The 23,353-nt window shown below is 45.0% G+C and overlaps 1 protein-coding gene across 1 annotated transcript in view; it reads left to right on the forward strand.

Annotated features, from left to right (window-relative positions):
* The window catches only part of LOC124551254 (hexosaminidase D-like), a gene marked incomplete at its 5' end in the record, with an annotated part of 107,326 nt that overhangs the window by 16,952 nt on the left and 67,021 nt on the right, over window positions 1-23,353 (forward strand). The window contains 2 exons of the mRNA XM_047126252.1: window positions 188-379; window positions 16,448-16,551. Coding sequence (XP_046982208.1) covers window positions 188-379; window positions 16,448-16,551 — 296 coding nt within the window. The remainder of the gene's footprint in view (window positions 1-187; window positions 380-16,447; window positions 16,552-23,353) is intronic.

Consider the following 23,353-nt stretch of genomic DNA (forward strand, 5'->3'; position numbering starts at 1 on the left):
CCTGGGTTAGAAAACCAGTGGTTGTGCAAATTTTAATTGTTTCAGCGTACATCGTTATTGTAAATAATTAATGTCTTCACATTGCCTAATTAAAGTAAGGACCCAACACTGAACCCTGAGGAAACCCCTTGCTCAGAAACACCCAGTACTGCCTACACACGTTTGGATGTCTTCCCCGTGTCGGCAGGTGAGGGACCTGGTGGAGATGTCTGAGCGGCTGGGCATGTACGTGGTGCCGCTGGTGCAAACGTTTGGCCATCTGGAGATGGCGCTCAAACAACGCCAGTGGGCGCATCTGCGAGAGGAGAGGGCCCACCCGGACGCCATCTGCCCCTCGCACCCACAGACCATGCCCTTCATCAGCGAGATGATACGCCAGGTGAGCACCTACACTTCAACCCCGCACTTTTTTCCGTAGTGTATACTGTAGGCACTACAGCAGGGGCAGCCAAGATTTCGGCTTGCGGGCAGTGCCCGGGCAAGAGTGCCAAAGCGGTCAGCCTCGCTTCACGTTTCCCCCACCACCACGCCACTCTTCCAGAGTGTGAGGAGGGGGAAGAGGGGAAACTGCGAATGCAACGCATATGATGCGGCTTTATATTTCGCATTTCTCAACAACATAGGTCATAAACAAAAGGAATTTTCAGTTTCTTTAAATACACTGAAGGTATAATAAAATTTTTATCTGATACAAACTGTCGACATATGCATGCAGTTTCACAGATTTTAACACTCAAATTCCCACGTAATCGTCGTCTTATTTAGTTTCACAATCGAAAAAACCTCTTTGACACAAATATGTCGATCGAAATATTGTAGCATTTTTGCAATCTGATTGTGGAGACGGAGGAGGAGATTACTGTTTAACGTCCCGTCGACAACGAGGTCATTAGAGACGGAGCACAAGCTCGGATTAGGGAAGGATGGGGAAGGAAATCGGCCGTGCCCTTTCTAAGGAACCATCCTGGCATTTGCCTGAAGCGATTTAGGGAAATCACGGAAAACCTAAATCAGGATGGCCGGACGCGGGATTGAACCGTCGTCCTCCCGAATGCGAGTCCAGTGTGCTAACCACTGCGCCACCTCGCTCGGTATTGTGGAGACGTGCCAACTCTACCTGACGACTGCAATGTAGACGTACTTTGCAGTTTTGACCGAAAAAGATTTGTCAAAATACTGGCATTACCGTACAGATCAATCAGTTACATCGTCAAATGCGCAAGGGTGCTTTCAACTGAAACGGCAAACGGTCTCGCAAACAGATCTAAGATTGACACTGTCCCCAAAATCTTTATAAAACTATCCTTGTAATTCTTTTAAGGGCACATTGAGTTCTTCGTACCTCGCGTTTTCTGTAACAGCGGTGAGCTTAGGGAAGTGGACTGCCTTTGTCAGAATGTGTCCATGCTCTATGCGACTTTCCTTTTAAATGCATCCCCATAAAATCAGAAAGAAGTTACGTTGCGCTGTCTTAGTATGGACAGAGTACAGTGGAGTCCACGTAATATGCGATGTCTGCAACCCATTCTGGATGTTGTAATTTTCGTTCATGCACTCCTTTCTCCTTCATAAATTCAACATTAGCGAGATTTAAAACGATGAATCCTTCTAGGTATGCCCCTTGAGTTAACCAACGTACTTTGCTGTAATACACGAAGTTTCTGTACTCTTCGTTCAGTTCCATTGAAAACGGTTCCAGCTGACAATGGAATTATGTGTGCGACTTGAGAAATTTTACTATTGGTATGACCCATTTCTTCTTGTGCTTCAAGCTTAAGAATTTAGCGCAAAGTACTTTTTTATGAGTTTCCTTTAATTTACGTCTATGGTCACAAACTTTTCGTTAACAGATTACCGGTTTCGGCATATAATGACCATCATCAGTTCTGTTTTATAAAAACAAAGTCCTAATGTACTCCAGCCATCGTCAAGTGTTAAATGCAAAATCAGCACCAGCATCGTCAAATATATATAACTAACAGCATATGTCATGTTGTCAGTAGCACTATTTTTTTATGTACAGAGCAATGTATCCAGTGTGCCGATCGCTGTAATTTTTTGTTCTTTCATTGTCAAGTAAATCTTTAAATTCCTTCTGCATGATCTTGTAAAGTCGTTTCATAGCAAATATGCAGTATCTGTTGTTATGCGAACTGAGAATTCTCACCCCTCTCTTCTGTCATTTCCACTGATTTAAAAAGATTGTGGGGATAGATCGCTAGACTGCCTCTTTTTGTGTAAACAGCCACTGGACGTGTGAAAATCCTTCATTCCACGGACAAATAGCGAGGGCTAAACAGCGCTGACAGTACAGTTCTGCCGAACTCTGACAGCTGTGCCGAAAAATGCTGCACCGCAATACTCAGTGAAACATCGCGTTGTTTCGGATGTTTCCGACAAGGACCGAGTTAAGCCGAGAGACAGGCCATCTACATCTAGATCTACATCTACGTGGATACTCTGCAAAGTGCCTGGCAGAGGGTCCATCGAACCACCTTCACAATTCTCTGTTATTTCAATCTCGTATAGCGCGCGCAAAGAATGAACACCTATATCTTTCCGTACGAGCTCTGATTTCTCTTATTTTATCGTGGTGATCGTTCCTTCCTATGTAGGTCGGTGTCAACAAAATATTTTCGCATTCGGAGGAGGAAGTTGGTGATTGGAATTTCGTGAGAAGATTCCGTCGTAACGAGAAACGCCTTTCTTTTAATGATGTCCAGCCCAAATCCTGTATCATTTCTGTGACACTCCGTCAGTCCTACCTGGTAAGGATCCAACACTGCGCAGCAGTATTCTAAAAGAGGACGGACAAACGTAGTGTAGGCAGTCTCCTTAGTAGGTCTGTTGCATTTTCTAAGTGTCCTGCCATTAAATGCAGTCTTTGGTTAGCCTTCCCCACAACATTGTCTGTGTGTTCCTTCCAATTTAAGTTGTTTGTAATTGTAATACCTAGGTATTTAGTTGAATTTACAGCTTTTAGATTAGACTGATTTATCGTGTAACCGGAGTTTAACGAGTTCCTTTTAGTACTCATGTGGATGACCTCACACTTTTTGTTATTTAGGGTCAACTGCCACTTTTCACACCAGTCAGATATTTTTTCTAAATCGTTTTGCAGTTTGTTTTGATCTTCTGATGACTGTATTAGTCGATAAACGACAGCGTGATCTGCAAACAACCGAAGACGGCTCCTCAGATTGTCTCCCAAATCGTTTATATAGATAAGGAACAGCAAACGGCCTATAACACTACCTTGGCGAACGCCAGAAATCACTTCTGTTTTACTCGATGACTTTCCGTCGACTACTACGAACTGTGACCTCCCTGACAGGAAATTACAAATCCAGTCACATAACTGAGACGATATTCCATAAGCACGCAATTTCACTACGAGCCGCTTGTGTGGTACTGTGTCAAAAGCCTTCCGGAAATCCAGAAATACAGAGTGGATCTGGAATCCCTTGTCAATAGCACTCAACACTTCGTGTGAATAAAGAGGTAGGCCGGGCTTTAGTCGGCACGCGGCTCGCATACGCTGCGAGCGTGAAGTCTGGCACGCAGTGGTCGGACCTGCACTGCAGTCTTCCTAGAAAACTACGTCAAGATTTTAGGAAATTTAGCCCAACCAACGATGATGATGATGATGATGTGTTTGTGTGGGCGTGTCACAGCACAGTCCTTTTTTACGACACTATTATGTCTCTGTAGATTAAAACTGAAGAAACTGCAAAAAGGTGGGAATTTAAGGAGATGGGACCTGGATAAACTAAAAGAACCAGAGGTTGTACAGAGATTCAGGGAGAGCATAAGGGAGCAATTGACAGGAATGGGGGGAATAAATACAGTAGAAGAAGAATGGGTAGCTTTGAGGGATGAAGTAGTGAAGGCAGCAGAGGATCATGTAGGTAAAAAGACGAGGGCTAGTAGAAATCCTTGGGTAACAGAAGAAATATTGAATTTAATTGATAAAAGGAGAAAATATAAAAATGCAGTAAGTGAAACAGGCAAAAAGGAATACAAACGTCTCAAAAATGAGATCGACAGGAAGTGCAAAATGGCTAAGCAGGGATGGCTAGAGGACAAATGTAAGGATGTAGAGGCCTATCTCACTAGGGGTAAGATAGATACCGCCTACAGGAAAATTAAAGAGACCTTTGGAGATGAGAGAACAACTTGTATGAATATCAAGAGCTCAGATGGAAACCCAGTTCTAAGCAAAGAAGGGAAAGCAGAAAGGTGGAAGGAGTATATAGGGGGTCTATACAAGGGCGATGTACTTGAGGACAATATTATGGAAATGGAAGAGGATGTAGATAAAGATGAAATGGGAGATATGATACTGCGTGAAGAGTTTGACAGAGCGCTGAAAGACCTGAGTCGAAACAAGGCCCCCGGAGTAGACAATATTCCATTGGAACTACTGACGGCCGTGGGAGAGCCAGTCCTGAAAAAACTCTACCATCTGGTGAGCAAGATGTATGAAACAGGCGAAATACCCACAGACTTCAAGAAGAATATAATAATTCGAATCCCAAAGAAAGCAGGTGTTGACAGATGTGAAAATTACCGAACTATCAGCTTAATAAGTCACAGCTGCAAAATACTAACACGAATTCTTTACAGACGAATGGAAAAACTAGTAGAAGCCAACCTCAGGGAAGATCAGTTTGGATTCCGTAGAAACACTGGAACACGTGAGGCAATACTGACCTTACGACTTATCTTAGAAGAAAGATTAAGGAAAGGCAAACCTACGTTTCTAGCATTTGTAGACTTAGAGAAAGCTTTTGACAATGTTGACTGGAATACTCTCTTTCAAATTCTAAAGGTGGCAGGGGTAAAATACAGGGAGCGAAAGGCTATTTACAATTTGTACAGAAACCAGATGGCAGTTATAAGAGGCGAGGGACATGAAAGGGAAGCAGTGGTTGGGAAGGGAGTAAGACAGGGTTGTAGCCTCTCCCCGATGTTGTTCAATCTGTATATTGAGCAAGCAGTAAAGGAAACAAAAGAAAAATTCGGAGTAGGTATTAAAATTCATGGAGAAGAAATAAAAACTTTGAGGTTCGCCGATGACATTGTAATTCTGTCAGAGACAGCAAAGGACTTGCAAGAGCAGTTGAATGGAATGGACAGTGTCTTGAAAGGAGGATATAAGATGAACATCAACAAAAGCAAAACGAGGATAATGGAATGTAGTCTAATTAAGTCGGGTGATGCTGAGGTAATTAGATTAGGAAATGAGGCACTTAAAGTAGTAAAGGAGTTTTGCTATTTGGGGAGCAAAATAACTGATGATGGCCGAAGTAGAGAGGATATAAAATGTAGGCTGGCAATGGCAAGGAAAGCGTTTCTGAAGAAGAGAAATTTGTTAACATCCAGTATTGATTTAAGTGTCAGGAAGTCATTTTTGAAAATATTCGTATGGAGTGTAGCCATGTATGGAAGTGAAACATGGACGATAAATAGTTTGGACAAGAAGAGAATAGAAGCTTTCGAAATGTGGTGCTACAGAAGAATGCTGAAGATTAGATGGGTAGATCACATAACTAATGAGGAAGTATTGAACAGGATTGGGGAGAAGAGAATTTTGTGGCACAACTTGACCAGAAGAAGGGATCGGTTGGTAGGACATGTTCTGAGGCATCAAGGGATCACCAATTTAGTATTGGAGGGCAGCGTGGAGGGTAAAAATCGTAGAGAGAGACCAAGAGATGAATACACTAAGCAGATTCAGAAGGATGTAGGTTGCAGTAGGTACTGGGAGATGAAGAAGCTTGCACAGGATAGAGTAGCATGGAGAGCTGCATCAAACCAGTCTCAGGACTGAAGACCACAACAACAACATTATGTCTCTGTGCTCGTCCTCAAATATGTAGTCTAGGAGCCCTACGTACTCAGTTCGCAAACAATTCAAACAAACCGTAATAATGACTTATATTACAAAAAAGTAAATGACAATAGTTAACTTTGACAACTACACAGATGTGTCGCAAGCAAAGGGCGACATACAAAATAAGCAATCTTTTCAGTACAACAACTCCCAAGCCTGTGTTACATAGAGTGTACAAGGTGAAACGTCCCCTTAGAAAAACTTAATGAATTACTGTGCTGATTAACCTCTTACGTTATTTGAACGTACTCACACATTTCGCTCTTTACCTATTCTGATCAGCACTAAACTGACACACAATATTTTTAGTGCAACGCAATCTGACTTTCAAAAATCCCTACAAAAGAATGGCCCTGACTAACATTAACCTATACCTTTCACAAATCACTTACCTCACAAAAATCTTCGTTACTCGAGCTACTGCAATACAGCGAACGCCACTACTGCCAGTTAAATAAAAGATTCAAACTACTGAAGGACTAACTACTGATAGGCATAGTTAGCAAATGAAAAATTTTGACAGAGAACAAACAATGTATTTACCTTAATAGTGTTCAAAAGTCACAATATATATATCAGTTCATGACATCCAGTCTTACAAATTTACTGTCTCTGATGGACACACGTCCAGATCCGCTCTCAAAACTCCGCCATCTCTCTCCCCACACCCACCACTGCTGGCGGCTCACCTCCAACGTGCAACGCTACGCGCTGTTAACAGCCAACTGCCCAACAATACAATAACAACGTTCCAACAATGCTAACCAACCGCAGACTGCACACAGCACAGCCAGTGATTTTCATACAGAGCGCTACCTGGCGTTACCAATAAAAAAACCTAAACAGTCTACTTATAAAGCGAATTAACGGGTATTGACGCTTTTATCCGAGTCACTAGTCTTGAAGTTGCTATTGAACTGAGCCATCACCAGTATGTCGCAGCACTTATGTCCGCATCACATAGGGGCCGTTGCTGTCGCGTTGTCGTCATGGAGAGGGGTCGATCAGTGTGCGATTGGCTGACCTCTTCTCACAGCCTTCTCTCCCCTGTCGTTCCCGAGTGGCGTCCCGGCGCTTGAGTTTACGCCGTAACAGAGGCTACAATCGATAATAGATGGAAATTATTTATTGACAACAGCCAGGAAATATCGTTCTCTTGAGAAAAACGAGTTCTTTATTCCCTCGAAGTAATGACTGCAATTTACACGGGATCTCAAGTTGATTCCATATTTTCAGATTTCCAGAAGGTTTTTGATACCGTTCCCCACAAGCGACTTCCAATCAAAGTATGTGCCTATGGAGTAACATCTCAGTTGTGTGACTGGATTCTGATTTCCGGCCAGGAAACTCACAGTTCATAGTAACTGATGGAAAGTCGTCGAGTAGAGTTCGTCGAGAAAATGTTACAGAACGTCTGCTGTTCCTGTTCTATACAAACATTTTAGGAGAAAATCTGAGCAGCCCTCTTAGGTTGTTTGCATATGATGCTGCCGTTTACCTTCTTGTAAGGTCATCAGATGATCAAAACAAAATTGTAAAAAATGGTTCAAATGGCTGTGAGCACTATGGGACTTAACGGCTGAGGTCATCAGTCCCCTAGAATTTAGAGCTACTTAAACCTAACTAACCTAAGGGCATCACACACATCAAAGCCCTAGGCAGGATTCGAACCTGCGACCGTAACAACAGCGCGGTTCCAGACTGAAGCGCCTAGATCCGCTCGGCCACAGAGGTCGGCTTCAAAATTGCAAAACGGAAAATTTGTAAATTTGTGGTAAGTTCCTATGGGACTAAACTACTAAGGTCATCGGTCACGAGGTTTACACACTACTTAATCAAACTTAAACTAACCCTACTCTAAGGACAACACACACACACCCATGCCCGGGGGAGGACTCGAACCTCCGACGGGGGTAGCCCCGCAAACCCTGTCAAGGCGTCTCAGACCGCGCGACTACTTCACGCGGCTACAAAATGGTTTAGACAAGATATCTGTAAGGTGCGAAAAGTGGCAACTGACTCTAAATAACGAAAAGTGTGAAGCCACTCACATGAGTACTACAACTAATCCGTTAAACCTCGGTTACACCATAAATCACACAAATGTAAAGCCAATAAACGCAGGTAAATATTTCGGAATTGGAGTTATGAACAACTTAAATTGGAAAGATGACATGATAATGCTGTGGAGAAAGGAAGCCATAGAATGCGATGTATTGGCAGAACATTTAGAAAATGCAAGCAGTCTGCTAAAGAGACTGCTTACCCTATGCTTGTCCGCCCTTTTTCAGAAATCTGCCGTGCAGTATGGTATCTACGTCTGATAGAGCTGATTGAAGGAGAACGAAAAATTTCGAAGAAGGGCGGCTCGTTTTGTATTATCGCGAAGTAACGGAGACAGTGCCACGGATATGACACGTGAATTGGAGTGGTAGTCATTAAAAGAAAGGCGTTTATCGCCGCGACAGCATCTTCTCATGATATTTCAGCCACCAACTTTCTCCTCAGAGTGTAAAAATATTTTTTGGCGCCCACCTATACAGGGGGGAATGATCATTTAATAAAATAAGAGAAATCAGAGCTCGCACGGAATGATTTCACTGTTCGTTTCTCCTGCACGCTGTTGGAGAGTGGAACGGTAGAAAATGGCTCTGAGCACTGTGGGACTTAACTTCTGAGGTCACCAGTTGCCTAGACTTGGAACTACTTAAACCTAACTAACCTAAGGACATCACACACATCCATGCCCGAGGCAGGATTCGAACCTGCGACTGTAGCGGTCGCGCGGTTCCAGACTGTAGCGCCTAGAAGCGCTCGGCCACACCGGCCGGTGGAACGGTAGACAAGTAGCTTAAACGTGCTTCGATGAACCCTCCGCTAAGCACTTAATTTTGAACTGCAGAATAATCATATAGATGTAGAAACGTGGTGTAGTACCCAAAATTCAAAAGACGTAAAATGTAAAAATAACAATGCGCTAACCCCCCCCCCCCCCGCACACTCACACACACACACACACACACACACACACACACACACACACGTTTCGAATGTTGTAAAGGCCATCCCGACCGATCGAAGTTGCGCTCGTCGGTAAGCGACACAATGGCGGGGAAGTCGGGATGTCGTGCAACACGTCGTAAAAACTACCGGCCAAATCCCAGCCTGTGTTGATTGTCCGCCATAATATTTAGGTCTTGGACACGGTGGAGGAAAATTGTGTTACGACATTTTAACCATGGATAGCTGATGTCAGTAGGGACCAAAATTAATAATGTTGTGTAGGTCGACAACGCACCGTTTTTGAATTACGGAAGTTTGGCGCCACGCGCTCCTATTGGTCGTCGGGTTGCCCTGTTGCCGTTCGTCGGTTGACAGGCAGCGCTATGGGTGTCGATTCACTTGCGCCCTCACTGCCATAACGTGATAAGCACACGTGTCAAATAGGTCTTGGTGTTTGTCTCCACCTCACGTCAGAGGCATTCACTAGTAAGCTTTGCTTCAGAGCAGACTCGCGTCACCTGCTATTTATTGATATAGTAAGCATGGCGTCACAGTATTCGTTTGAAGAACAACGGGATATGGTTTTTGTTTATGGACTAGCCGATGGTAATGCACACGAAGCTCGACGGTTGTACGAGGAACGGTATCCAGCAAGACGCCACCCACATCCGCAAACGTTTACAGCGATTCACCAGCGACTTGGAGAAACAGGCTCGTTAGCGGAATATCGTGGTGATGCTGGAAGACCTCGAACACGACGGGATGCTGCATTTGAAGAGACTGTTCTTGTAGTGTTGGCAAAAGAGCCAACACCGTGTTACTAGAGGAGGCCGAAATGCACGGCTTTTAGCTTACGCAGGCTGGCGTGAGGAGGGAATGTCTGTAACGTGACAAGGAATTAGAATTTAGAAAGCGGACGTAATTAGTTTGATACTTAACTGTAATCCATTAATGATGAACGTCGCTCTTGACGGTACATGATTCACAATATCAATATCAATAGTAACTGAATACTGCGTCTTGCTAGGTCGTAGCAAATGACGTAGCTGAAGGCTATGCTAAACGGTCGTCTCTGCAAATGAGACAGTATGTAGTCAGTGAACCATCGCTGGCAAAGTCGGCTGTACGACTGATGCGAGTGCTAGAGAGTCTCTCTAGACTAGACCTGCCGTGTGGCGGCGCTCGGTCTGCAATCACTGATAGTGGCGACACGCGGGTCCGACGTATACTAACGGACCGCGGGCGATTTAAAGGCTACTACCTAGCAAGTGTGGTGTCTGGCGGTGACACCACAGTTCTCGAGCTCTTCGAGGAAGCACCTACAACAAGTACTCGAGCGACTGGGCACGACATGGGGGCCACTCGTAGGTTACTCTGGGAGGTTTTGACGGCCAGTGTCCATTTAGTTTCCACACTGTCCAAGGCCTAAATCGTAGGGTTCGGCTGGCGGTTTCTGCAACGTGTTGGACGAGATCCCGACATCCCCGCCATTGTATTGTTTACCGACGAGTGTACCTTCCATCTGGATGGCCCTTACAATACTTGAAACGTTCATTACTGGCCAAGGGGAAATCCTCACATCACGTACTTCCACGGACACCAGGAACGATTTTCGCACAACGTTTCGGCACGCATTGTGGGTGATTATCTGATTCGGCCGGTCCGTCTGCCTCTTCGACTTACCGGGGCAAATTACCTTCACTTTTTGCAAGAAACTCTACCCGGCCTGCTGGAAGATGTTCCCCAGGACATACGGCTACTCATGTGGTTGCAGCATGACGGGGCGCCCACACATAACAGTCGTGCTGTGCGCGGATATTGAAATGAACTCTTCGACGGCCGGGTAATTGGCAGAGGTACTCGTAGGACGTGGCCTCTGCGATCACCAGACCTCACGCCACTGGACTTTTTCTGCATGTATTCTTCAAGGTTCTAGTTCACCCACCTGGAAGCGAACACCTAGAAACGAAGAGGAATTAATGGATCGCATTCAACATGCCGCGAGTCACATCAGGGCACTGCCAGGATCCTTTGAAAGAGTTCGACAAAACACCGTTCGACGTTACCAATCTTGTGGCGCGTCAGAGGATCGCCAGTTCTAGCAACTGCTTTAAGTAAACAATGTCCTAGCTGCAAAAAAGGCCCTTTTCAGGGCCGACACAATTCGTTAATTCGCGAACTAACAGTTGTTGATGGGTTTGTTCCCGGTACGTCTTATCATGAAACTACAATGGATGCGTCGGGAGTCCGGCGGATTAGCCCCCACAGTGGAAGGCTGGCGCGCTACGACTGAGCGTGGATACATCGCGATCTCCGGCAGGCAGAGCAGTCACGGTCGTACGTTTTCCAGAGCATCCGGCAACAGGGCAATCCCGCGGCCAATCGGAGCGCGTGGCGCCAAGTTTCCGTAGTTTACAAAAGGTGCGTTGTCGACCTACACAACATTAGTAATTTTGGTTCCTACAGGCATCAGCTATCAAGGGTTAAAATTTCGTGACACAGTTTTTCTCCACCTTGACAGAGAGGGAGAGAGAGAGAGAGCAAATTCAGTGGAAACAATTAATAGTTCTGCACATAGTTGTAATCGGCTACCACGTGGAATAGCAAAGGAAACCACCCCGCTGCCCACTCAAAACTCCAGCTTAGAAGCTCAGCCTGGAATCTGGACGCTAGAGAAAATCTGTACCACGTTCGTTCGGCTATTTGTTGAATTTCGCTGTTCAGCATAATTAAAGTGGCACTTTCCCGAAACCCCTATATCTCTCATTGCCCGCAGATGTTTGAAATCTGGCCCAGTTGTAGAATTTTGGAACACGTATTATGTTCGAGTATAATGACTTTTCTGGAGACTAGAAATCTACTCTGTAGGAATCAGCATGGGTTTCGAAAAAGACGATCGTGTGAAACCCAGCTCGCGCTATTCGTCCGTGAGACTCAGAGGGTCATAGACATGGGCTCCCAGGTAGATGCCGTGTTTCTTGACTTCCGCAAGGCGTTCGATACAGTTCCCCACAGTCTTTTAATGAACAAAGTAAGAACATATGGACTATCAGACCAATTGTGTGATCGGAATGAAAGTTCCTAGATAACAGAACACAGCATGTCATTCTCAATGGAGAGAAGTCTTCCGAAGTAAGAGTTCAGGTGTGCCGCAGGGGTGTGTCGTAGGACCGTTGCTATTCAGAATATATATAAATGACCTTATGGATAACATCGGAAGTTCACTGAGGTTTTTTGCAGATGATGCAGTGATATTTTGAGAGGTTGTAACAATGGAAAATTGTACGGATATACAGGAGGATCTGCAACGAATTGACGCATGGTGCATGGAATGGCATTTGAATCTCACTGTAGACAAGTGTAATGTGCTGCGAATACATAGAAAGAAAGATCCTTTATCATTTAGCTACAATACAGCAGGTCAGCAACTGGAAGCAGTTAATTCTGAGAATTATCTGGGAGTAGGTATCAGGAGTGATTTAAAATGGAATGATCATACAAAGTTGATCGTCGGTAAAGCGGATGACTGAGATTCATTGGAAGAATCGTAGGGAAATGCAATCTTAAAACAAAGGAAGTAGGTTACAGTACGCTTGTTCGCCCACTGCTTGAATACTGCTCACCAGTGTGGGATCCGTACCAGATAGGGTTGATAGAAGAGACAGAGAAGATCCAACGGAGAGCAGCGCGCTTCGTTACAGGATCATTTAGTAATCGCGAAAGCGTTACGGAGATGATAGATAAACTCCAGTGGAAGACTCTGCAGGAGAGACGCTCAGTAGCTCGGTACTCGCTTTTGTTGAAGTTTCGAGAACATACCTTCAAGCAGTATATTGCTCCCTCCTACGTATATCTCGCGAAGAGACCATGAGGATAAAATCAGAGAGATTAGAGCCCACACAGAGGCATACCGACGATCTTTCTTTCCACGAACAATACGGGACTGGAATAGAAGGGAGAACCGATAGAGGTACTCAAGGTACTCTCCGCCACACACCGTCAGGTGGCTTGCGGAGTATGGATGTAGATGTAGAAAGGTGCCTATAGTCTTCTTCTTTAACTGTGCAAAAGCGTGGCGCCTTGCGGCTTCAACCTGGGGTTGGGCGACGCTACGAACAGCTAGGTGTCAACACATGCGGAAAAGAAACGCCAGAGCTCATGTAAGCTGTGTAAGGTGGGCTAAGGCTATCACTCTCACACCAAATTTCATCAATTTTCTGGCTGATGCCATTTTACACGCGTCACATGCTAGGAAGTTTGCCAAACCTCGTCTTACCCAGATGCATTGTCTGATCAAAAGTATCCGGACACCCGGCTGAAAATGACATACAAGTTCGTGGCGCCCTCCATCGGTAATGCTTCAACTCAGTATGGTGTTGGCACAGCCTTAGCATTGATGACAGCATCCAATCTCGCAGGCATACGTGAGCATTTCGAGGCTGATCGTGATAATTTTGTGTCGAAGGAAGCTACAGTCGAGAAAACGTGGGTTCACCGCTTCGAACCGCAATCAAAACAAAATCCATGGAGTGGTGCCACACTTTCCTCCGAAGAAAACGTTCGAAACCGCAACCTCAGCCGGACAGTCAAGGCGACGGACTTCTGGGACTCTTTGTTGACCGGATGTTTAGCACTGATCCCCACCTCCTCCTCCTCCCCCTCCTTGGTGTTGATCAACTCCAAATTGTCCTGTGCTACCCGCAGGCAATTGAGGAAACGACTTCAGCGTGTCCGCCGCAACAAAGTGCAAACGAACTTCTACTTCTCCATGATAACTCAAGGCCGCACCCAAGCCTATGCTCCCGAGAGGAACTCACAAAAATTCATTGGACTGTGCCTCGTCGCTGAGTCTACAGCCCAGATATCGCACCTTCCGACTTCCATCTGACCCAGTGAAGGATACACTCCGCGGAAATCAGTAAGGTTACTTATACAGCAAGATGTTGGCTCCTACGTCGACGATTCGAGTGGCACCACGCAAGTATACAGACCCTCCTAGTAAAGTAGCGGAAGGCCGTTGCAGTTTATTGTATGATTATATGATAGCGGAACAAACACTGGTAGCAGTTACTTCTGTAAAATATCTGGGAGTACGCGTGCGGAACGATTTGAAGTTGAATGATCATATAAAATTAATTGTTGGTAAGGCGGGTACCAGGTTGAGATTCATTGGGAGAGTGCTTAGAAAATGTAGTCCATCAACAAAGGAAGTGGCTTACAAAACACTCGTTCGACCTATACTTGAGTATTGCTCATCAGTGTGGGATCCGTACCAGATCGGTCTGACGGAGGAGATAGAGAAGATCCAAAGAAGAGCGGCGCGTTTCGTCACAGGGTTATTTGGTAACCGTGATAGCGTTACGGAGATGTTTAATAAACTCAAGTGGCAGACTCTGCAAGAGAGGCGCTCTGCATCGCGGTGTAGCTTGCTCGCCAGGTTTCGAGAGGGTGCGTTTCTGGATGAGGTATCGAATATATTGCTTCCCCCTACTTATACCTCCCGAGGAGATCACGAATGTAAAATTAGAGAGATTAGAGCGCGCACGGAGGCTTTCAGACAGTCGTTCTTCCCGCGAACCATACGCGACTGGAACAGGAAAGGGAGGTAATGACAGTGGCACGTAAAGTGCCCTCCGCCACACACCGTTGGTTGGCTTGCGGAGTATCAATGTAGATGTAGATGTAGATGTAGATTATGTTGAAAAATGCGGTTCTGTAGCCAAGAGAGTGGTGAATAATGCGGTGTATCGGAATTCTCATTAAAAAACCTTGTTTTCATAAAAAAAAGTGTTGCACTTACTTACTGAATACCTCTCTTGTAGAGAAATTGTTGTTGTTGTTGGTATAATCAGTCCAAAGACTGGTTTGATACAGCTCTCCATGCTACTCTATCCTGTGCAAGCTTCTTCATCTCCGAATAACTACTGCAACCCACATCCTTGTGAATCTGGTTACTGTATTCATCTCTTGATCTCCCTCTATGATTTTTACCCCCCATGCTTCCGTCCATTACTAAAATGGTGATCCTGTGATGCCTCAGAACGTGTCCTACCAACCGATCTCTTCTTCTAATCAAGTTGTGCCACAAATTCTTCTTCTACCCAATTCTGTTCAGTACCTTCTCATTAGTTACGTGATCCACCCATGTAATTATCAGTATTCCTCTGTAGCACCACATTTCGAAAGCTTCCATTCCGTTCGTGTCAAAAATGTTTAACGTCCATGTTCCACTTCGATACTGGGCCACACTCCATACAAATACTTTCAGGAAGGACTTCCTGACACTAAATCTATACTGGATGTAAATACATTTCTTTTCTTCAGAAACGCTTTCCTGGCCATCGCCAGTCTGCATTTTATATCCTCTCTGCTCCAACCATCACCAGTTATTTTGCTTCCCAAATTGCAAAACTCATCTACTCATTTAAGTGTCTTGTTTCCTAACCTAATTCCCTCAGCACAACCTGATTTACTTCGACGACATTCCATTCCAGTACCCTCGTTTTGCATTTGTTCATGTTTATCTTATATCCTCCTTTCAAGCCACTGTCCATTGCGTTCAGCTGCTCTTCGAAGCCCTTTGCTGTCCCTCATAGAATTTCAATGTCATCGGAAAATCTCAAGGTTTTTATTTCTTCTCCCTGGACTTTAATTCCTATTCCAAATTTTTCATTTGTTTCATTTACGGCTTGCTCAATTTAAAGATTGGATAACGTCGGGGATAGGATACTGTCCCGTCTCACTCCCGTCTCAACTATTGCTTCCCTTTCGTGCCCCTCGACTCGTATAAGTGCCATCCGGTTTTTGTACAAATTGTTGATAGCCTTTCGCTTCTTGTATTTTACCCCTGATACCTTCAAAATCTGAAAGAGAGTATTCCAGTCAACGTTGTCCAAAGGTTTCTGTAATCTACAAATGCTATAAACGTTCGTTAATCTTTCCTTAAACAATATTCTATTTCTCGAGAATCCAAATTGATGTTCCTCGAGGTCGGCTTCTACCAGTTTTCCCATTCTTCTGTATTAGTGATTGCAACTGTGACGAATCAAATTTTCACACCTGTCGCACATGTACATACCCACTCCATCTTCAGGCCACTAGAGGCCCATCGGGACCATCCGACCGCCGTGTCATCCTCAGTTGAGGATGCAGATGGGAGGGGCGTGTGGTCAGCACACCACGCTCCCGGTCGTTATGATGGTTTTCTTTGACTGGATCCGCCACTATTCGGTCGAGTAGCTCCTCAATTGGCATCACGAGGCTGGGTGCACCCCAAAAAATGGCAACAGCGCATGGCGGCTGGATGGTCACGCATCCAAGTGCCGGCCACGTCCGACAGTGCTTAACTTCGGTGATCTCACCGAAACCGGTGTATCCACTGCGGCAAGGTCGTTGCCACATGTACATAAAATAGTGCGATATTATCAGTCGTGACGTTTCCAAAATTTTTTGGAACGTCACATGTAGGAAGGCGCGGTGCCACATTTTAGGACTTATTGTTTGTCTCGCAGACTAAATGTTTCATTTTTCTGCACGTATGTTTCGCAGGTGCTGGAGCTACACCCGCACTCTCGCTACATCCACATCGGCTGTGACGAGGTGTTCCACCTGGGCACGTGCTCCCGCTGCCGGAGCCAGCTACTCGAGGACTGGTGAGTGGGACGGGCCTAAGAGCCACCAGTGAGCTATTATGTCTGGCAACTCTGCAGAGGGTGCGGGGAGTAGGGACTGCTACAGAACTTGCAACATTTATTCAAAATGCTTTTTTTTTTTTTTCAAACACATTAAGTAACCTCTCCCATTTACATTATGTGATCGAAAGTATCCGCACACCTGGCTCAAAATGTCTTATAAGTTCGTGGCGCCCTCCATCGGTAATACTGGAATTCAATGTGGTGTTGGCTCACCCTTAGCCTTAATGACAGACTACACTCTCGCAGGCATACGTTCAGTCAGGTGCTGGAAGGTTTCTTGGGGAATGTCAGCCCATTCTTCACGGAGTGCTGCACTGAGGAGAGGTATTGATGTGGGTGGGTCAGGCCTGGCACGAAGTCGGCGTTCCAAAACATCCCAAAGGTGTTCTGTAGGATTCAGGGCAGGACTTTGTGTAGCCCAGTCAATTACAGAGATGTTATTGTCGTGTAACCACTCCGCCAAAGGCCGTGAATTATGGTGCTCGATCGTGTTGAAAGATGCAGTCGCCATCCCCCAATTGCTCTGCTACAGTAGAAAGCAATACCGTGCCTAGAACACCAATGTAGGGCTGTGCTGTGGTAGAGCCACGCAAAACACGACCACTCCATAACACCACCACCTCCGAATTTGGCTGTTGACACTAAACACGCTGGTAGGCGACGTTCACCGGGCATTCGCCATACCGACAACCCTGCCATCGGATCGCCACATTGCGTACCGTGGTTAGCCACTGCACACAACTTTTTCCACTGTTCAGTCGTTAAATGTTTACGCTCCTTGCACCAAGCGAGGCGTCGTTTGGTATTTACATGCGTGATGTGTGGCTTGTGAGCAGCCGCTCGACCACGAAATCAAAGTTTTCTCACCTCCCACCTAACTTTATATTAAAAATGAAGAAATTCCTCCAGCTGTATTTGAGGTGACGATTTTATTTTGGCGACTAGTTTGAACGTTGTAACAACGTCATCTTCAGGCCCATACACTTGTTGACATCAACTGCGTGCGACTGACACTAGAAGTCAGTGGTGCGATACGGACGTGCTCCGTGAGAACTAACTACTACATTCCTCACGGAGCACGTCCGTATCGCACCACTGACTTCTAGTGTCAGCCGCACGCAGTTGATGTCAACAAGTGTATGGGCCTGAAGATGACGTTGTTACAACGCTCAAACTTGTCGCCAAAATAAAATCGTCACCTTAAATACAGCTGGAGGAATTTCTTCATTATTAATATAAATTTACACCAGCTGACGTCCCACTGTCTTCCATTTCAACTATGGATGTACGAAGATCCTGGCTGCGTGCAGACAAACGCAGAGATTTCCATACACTCTGTCTCATCTACTGCCTTATAAATGTACACTGTCCCTCATATCTCTCCTCGTCCCTAACGCTCATGTCGGAACAACATGACAGAAACACACGTTCCCATTCTAATAAAATCCTCTCTGTTCCACTGCATCGCTGTCACCTTCTCCAAGTCCTTTACAGTAGCGGGAACCAGACTCTGGAATAACCTCCCTCGTTATGTTAGAGAACTTAAAAACATGACCGGCTTCAAAAAACAGTTAATGACGTATCTACTTAAGCAACAGTAATGCCTTCCTCTGTACATGAGTGCACTTCACCTCATTACTTCCCTCTCTCCCCCTCCTTAAACCTCCCTTCCCCAAAACTCGCTATACTAGTAAACATCTACTTTACACACCAAAATATTAATGTACATCTGCACAAACCTTCATTACTATTGCCAATCTTTCTCATGTTTGTCATTATTATTTGATTTTTTTTACTGTTATTATTATTGCTTTCACCATAATCTGTATGTATAGCACCTGATGTAAAAATACTGCCAGCATTTACTTTATTAGGTCTTAGTCATGTTTATCATTATTATTTGATTTTTTGTTTTACTGTTATTATTATTCCTTTTATCATAATCTGTATGTATAGCAACTGTTGTAAACATACTTCCGCATTTACTTTATTAGGTCTTAGTCACTACTCTTTATTCATATTGTCACTAGAGTAAGCTAATTTTCTCATTTAAACTATGTTCATGATGTAACTCTGATGTGTGAAATGCTGCATGTGTGGAACACTGGTCCGATGTTAGAGAGGGCCTGATGGCCCTAATCTGATCAGGTTAAATAAATAAATAAATAAGATCCCACCTAACTGTCATAGTACTTGCAATGGATGCTGATGCAGTTTGGAATTCCTGTGTGATGGCCTGGAGAGATGTCTGCGTATTACACATTACGACTCTCTTCAACTGTTCGCAGTTTCTGTGAGTAACAGACGCGGTCGGCGTGTACGCTTTTGTGCTGTAGGTGTCGATTCACGTTTCCACTTCACTATCACACCGGGAACATTGGATCTATAGATGTTTAGGAATGTGAAAATCTCGCGCACAGACGTATGACACAAGTGACACCCAATCACCTGACCATGTTGGAAGTCGGTGAGTTCCGCGGATCGCCCCACGATGTCTGATGACTACTGAGGTCGCTGATATGGAGTACCTGGCAGTAGGTGGCAGCATAATACACCTAGTATGAAAAACGTATGTTTTTGGTGGTGTCCAGGTACTTTTGATCACATAGTGTATTGTCATTCAGCAGAACAATCGTTTCATGGGATGTGTGAAAGATCATGCTATCTCGTTTAAACCATAAATCGTCATTTTCACTAATAAAAGGGAAAACCAATCAGAAAGCATGTTTCGGTAACGGTCGCCGATCACAGTGACAGCAGCTCGATCATCACTTCCAAAAAAGTCCGGGCCGATCTCTCCTTCTGCTCAGAATCCGCACCACACAGCCGTGCGTTGTGGATGCACCTCATCTTCCACAGTCACTAGCGGATTTCCGTTACCCCAAATTCTGCAATTCTACTTATTGACGTACCCACTGAGGTGGAAGTGCGACTCATCTGAGAAAATTATTCTTTTTGTGAAGTTCTTGTCGAGCCAAGACGCCCTGAGCAAATCGATGTCTGTTTACATGATCTGCAGGCTTCAACTCTTGTGTAAGTTGAATATTGTATGCATACATTTTCAGATCTTTTGAAATGATTTCATGCAGTGAACTTGGTGATAAAGTCAATTATTGAGAATTTTTAACATGTAGTTCCAACGCAGCGTAGGCGGCTGACCGACCGCTCTCCACCAAGTGGGGCCGGGGCTGTTCCTCAGCTGAGTAACGTATCTTGACATGGTACCACGGTAAATTAGCTTTTTGTGTATGACCGTGCGTTATTCCGACATGTATTAGTTTATTTTATGCTTCTGAAGAAGGCTAAATTAGCTGAAGAACGCTAGATTACTCTAGCTGAAGAAGGCTAGATTACTCTAGCTGGATCCTGGGTAAAGATGAGTAACTTTTCGCAACTGAGGCGAATCTTTGACGTATCTATTGTTGAGGTTGTCGGCGAAAGGATTTTTTGGGGCTTACGATCACATTGACACCCACAACATCAATGTTTTCATGTGTTCGAACAAAACGCGATGGTCGTGTTTTCTTAACGTTTGAATCAGAACCCGTGGTCTCAAACTTCCTGATCAACTTCCGAACTGATGACTCGCTTGGAACAGCATTACGTTCGAGTGTACATGCAATTCACGTACGCCGGCCGTTGTGGCCGAGCGGTTCTAGGCGCTACAGTCTGGAACCGCGCGACTGCTACGGTCGCAGTTTCGAATCCTTCCTCGGGCATTGATTTGTGTGATGTCCTTAGGTTAGTTAGGTTTAAGTAGTTCTAAGTTCTAGGGGACTGATGACCCCAGAAGTTAAGTCCCATAGTGCACAGAGCCATTTGAACCAATTCACGAACGGTTGCCGTGGGACTTTCTCTGTTTTTGTAACGACTGTTTATCACTTGGATACGTTGCTTAGTTCTCATTCGCTCCATGACGAAAATAAACATCAAACAACAATGCTCGCCACAGAAAAGCTGTCAGACTACTAACGGGAAGGATCGCAGATAACAAACATGAAACAAACCACGGCTTCCAGCCGTCATGTGACAAAATGGAGCAATAATCAAATTCGTAATTAGTATAGTTACCATTCAAAACTGGTTAAAATATCATGGAAAGGGGTAGTAGCCGGCTGCGGTGGCCGTGCCGTTCTAGGCGCTGCAGTCCGGAACCGCGGGACTGCTACGGTCGCAGGTTCGAATCCTGCCTCGGGCATGGACGTGTGTGATGTCTTTAGGTTAGTTAGGTTTAAGTAGTTCTAAGTTCTAGGGGACTGATGACCTAAGATGTTAAGTCCCGTAGTGCTCAGAGCCCAAAGGGGTAGTAGAAGAAGATGACAAGGGAGATACGATACTGAGAGACAATTTTGACAGCGCGCTGAGCACTCAGTCGAAACATGGCTCCCGTACCTGAAGACATTCCGTAAGAGTAACTCAGTTCTTTTGGAGCACATACCGAGATAAAACTATTCCACACGCTCTGCAAGGTACGTGAGATTTTCAGAAAGAAAGTGTACTAGATTTTTTTTTATTTTTTTTAGAAAAAATATATTTGAAAAAAAAAAAGAAATACAGGATATTGTTGACAGTTTTTCCATATAATTACCATCCGTTTCAATGCATGTGATGAGCCGTGGCACAACTTTCTTTACGCCCTCGTCGAGGAATTCCTCTCCTCCACTTCAGAACCTCTTCTGCACCTGCTCGTCGGTTGAAAACTTAATTCCACTAGTGTGCGTCTTCATGGAGGAGAGAGCATGATAATCTGATGGCACTCACTCAGGCGAATACGGCTGGTGGTTCAAAACATCCCAGCCAGATGTCCAATAGCGCCTTGGTTATGTGACGACGAACGTTATTGTGCAGCAAGCACACTCCACACGTCACCACTCTCCTCCTTTTGCCGTGAACGCTCCTCCCCCCCCCCCCTTTTTTATTTTTTGGACCTTACGATGATATCGTTGTGCGTCGATTGTCTCTTCCTGAGGCATAAATTCCACCAAAATCATGCCTTTTCGGTCCCAAATCACTGAGAGCACGATTTTTTTGCCCGAATTTGCGGTTTTGAGATTTTTCGCAGGTGAGGAATTGGTGTGACGCCACTGTGACCTCTGACTTTCTGTCTGAGGCGTGTAATGAGCCAGCCACGTTACTCTCCAGTCTCAACAGAGTTCAGAAAATCCATACCTTCCAATTCAAGTCGGTCAAGAAGCTCGCAGCCGCAACTGACACGATTTTTCCTGTGTTGCTCTGTCATCTGTTTTCGGATCCATCTGGCGCACAGTTTCCGGTATCCCAGCGTTGCTGTGAGTGTCTCCTACAAGAGAGTTCTGGAGAGTTGTGGAAACATCGCAGAAATTTCATCCACTGTTCAAAATGCTTCAAATGGCTCTAAGCACTATGGGACTTAACATCTGAGGTCATCAGTACCCTAGACTTCGAACTACTTAAACCTAACTAACCTAAGGACATGAGACACATCCATACCCGAGGCAGGATTCGAACCTGCGACCGTAGCAGCAGCGCGGATCCGGACCGAAGCGCCTAGAACCACTCGGACACAGCGGACGGCTCATCCACGGTTAACGGGCGGTCTTCAAGAACAGTATCCTCAATTTTTTAGGTCAACTCGTAAGTGAAAATTGAAGGTCTTTCCTATTCGTCGTGAACCTTTGTTCTGCCTTCACTTAACTCCTTATACCACTAAACACACTTACGCTGTTTATAACTCCTTCGCCGCAAACCGTTTTGATGTGTGAAAAAATTTCGGTAGGTTTTATTCCTTCCGCAAGTAGAGGGCGGATCACAGCAAGTGGCTCGCATTTGGTGGCATTCCTTACCGACCTTTCTGTCGCAGGTGGACGCTACGACGTCAGATGAGGTACTACAGTGTTCGCTCTGGTCAGGTGATCCCCCTCTACATCTCACTGTTGAAAACGCTCAAAAACCAAAAACACTTATTTTGTGAACGTGCGTCATATATGAGACAGGCGAGGTATTTCCCGATTTAAAGAAAAATATATTAAGTGCAGTCCAAAGAACACAAGTGCTGACGTATGTAAATAATACTATATATCAGTTTAAGAAGTCACAGATGCAAAATACGAAAGCGATTTATATACAAAGGTATTTAACGATTGTTAGAAGACAGACCATAAGTGAAGTCAGTTCGGGGCACGCGCGAGGCAGTACTGACCTAATGACTTGTCTTATAACATAGTCCGTATGAAGGCATTTGTGAATTAGAGAAATGTTTTGAGTATCTTGACTGGAGTATACTAATACTGTCAATATGAAGCAAGCAGCGATAAAATAGACTGGGCAAAATGATATACACTGAAGAGCCAAAGAAACTGGTGCACGTGCCTAATATCGTGCAGACGTTCCGCAACACGACGTGGCATGGACTCGACTATTGTCTGAAGCAATGCGGGAGGGAACTCACACCATGAATCCTGCAGGGCTGTCCACAAATCCGTAAGGGTAAGAGGGCGGAGAGATCTCTTCTGAGCAGCACGTTGCAAGGTATCCCAGATATGCTCAGTAATGTTCATGTCTGGGGAGTTTGGTGGGAAACAGAAGTGTTTAGACTCAGAAGCGTGTTCCTGGAGCCACTCTGTAGCAATTCTGGACGTTTGGGTGTCACATTGTCATGCTTGAATTGCCAACGTCCGTCGGAATGCACTATGGACATGAATGGATGCAGGTGATCAGACTGGATACTTATGTACGTCTCACCTGTCAGAGTCGTATCTAGACGTTCAGGGGTCCCATATCA

The sequence above is a fragment of the Schistocerca americana genome, chromosome 9 (assembly GCF_021461395.2).
Source record: "Schistocerca americana isolate TAMUIC-IGC-003095 chromosome 9, iqSchAmer2.1, whole genome shotgun sequence".
In the NCBI taxonomy this organism is placed as follows: domain Eukaryota; kingdom Metazoa; phylum Arthropoda; class Insecta; order Orthoptera; family Acrididae; genus Schistocerca; species Schistocerca americana.